The sequence below is a fragment of the Penaeus monodon genome, chromosome 24 (assembly GCF_015228065.2).
Source record: "Penaeus monodon isolate SGIC_2016 chromosome 24, NSTDA_Pmon_1, whole genome shotgun sequence".
Classification (NCBI taxonomy): Eukaryota; Metazoa; Arthropoda; class Malacostraca; order Decapoda; family Penaeidae; genus Penaeus; species Penaeus monodon.
The window spans coordinates 13,277,724-13,278,776 of NC_051409.1; the positions used below are offsets into that span (position 1 = coordinate 13,277,724).

General features: G+C 44.9%; 2 protein-coding genes across 3 annotated transcripts in view; both read right to left on the minus strand.

Moving 5' to 3' along the window:
* Window positions 1-1,053, minus strand: part of LOC119588592 (failed axon connections homolog) — a 7,881-nt gene that overhangs the window by 4,491 nt on the left and 2,337 nt on the right. The window lies entirely within an intron of this gene.
* Window positions 1-1,053, minus strand: part of LOC119588591 (failed axon connections homolog) — a gene marked incomplete at its 3' end in the record, with an annotated part of 4,672 nt that overhangs the window by 1,301 nt on the left and 2,318 nt on the right. For both annotated transcript variants that reach the window (XM_037937231.1, XM_037937232.1), the window contains 3 exon segments: window positions 125-321; window positions 479-611; window positions 838-1,001. In XM_037937231.1, the coding sequence (XP_037793159.1) occupies window positions 125-321; window positions 479-611; window positions 838-1,001 (494 nt within the window).

A 1,053-nucleotide genomic window follows, 5' to 3' on the forward strand; every position in this document is an offset into this window, starting at 1 on the left:
AAAAAAAAAATCTGCACTTTTCCGTTAAAACTAACCATACTGAAGTACATTCTAATCACCATCTTTACCAACACCCCCCCCCCCAAAAAAAAAAGGAAAAAAAAAGGAAATGCAATAACCTCACCATGCAAGGTGTTCCGTCACCATCATGTTAAACGCACGAGCTGCTCCCTTCTGCTCCTTCGTCAGGCTGGCCGTGAAGTCTTTCCCAAAGTGCCGTCCTAACATCTGGATGATCAGCTGCGAGTCTCCCATTTCCTGGCCGTTGAGCGTGATCCAGGGGGACTGGCCTTTCGGGCCGAAAGGTTCTTCGTAGTCCATCTATGAAATACGAACACGAATGGTGAAAGTGCGAATATAATTTTTTGCTGATGTCCTGGATGAAATACATTATATCCAGATTGTCTTAAACATATTGTCGGCATTAGCATCAAAACATTTGCTGTTATCGTTAGCATCTATAGCTCCCATATAATACCTGGTAAGGAATTTTGGCGAGTCGCAGGTAGGTCTCCAGCGTAAGGACAAAAGGCGATAGATTTGGGGTGCGGCGCCCTTTGCCGAGACCGTGGACAACCACTACGTCTTTTTCGACGGCCGCCCATCTCTTCCTACAATATATACAAAATATAATAACAAAAATATCATGATTGCGCTTCCTATTAATGTTAGCAATTCTCTTATTTTCGCAGTATACATCATTTATTTATACCATTTCGTTCATAGGTAAAGAGAGAACACTAAATATCGAAATCCAACCGCTTTTTCCTATCATGGTATATGAAACATCCTTCTAATTTTCAAAACTAACAGAAATTCCTCATGCAGCCATCTAACCTCCTGTTCTTCCTCGCGACGTAACGCTTAACGGAGACAGCACCAAATGCCAACAGCACCACAGCCGCCGTTGTGACTCGCCCGTTCTGCCACCACCAGCAACAGCCCTCGACCACCGACCCCAACATCGTGCTGCCGAAAGGAACCACTTCGCTGTCTTCCACCTGGCGGTGATTCGGGATTCTCTGCTCTTATTAGCTTTCCCTCCTCGTTCCA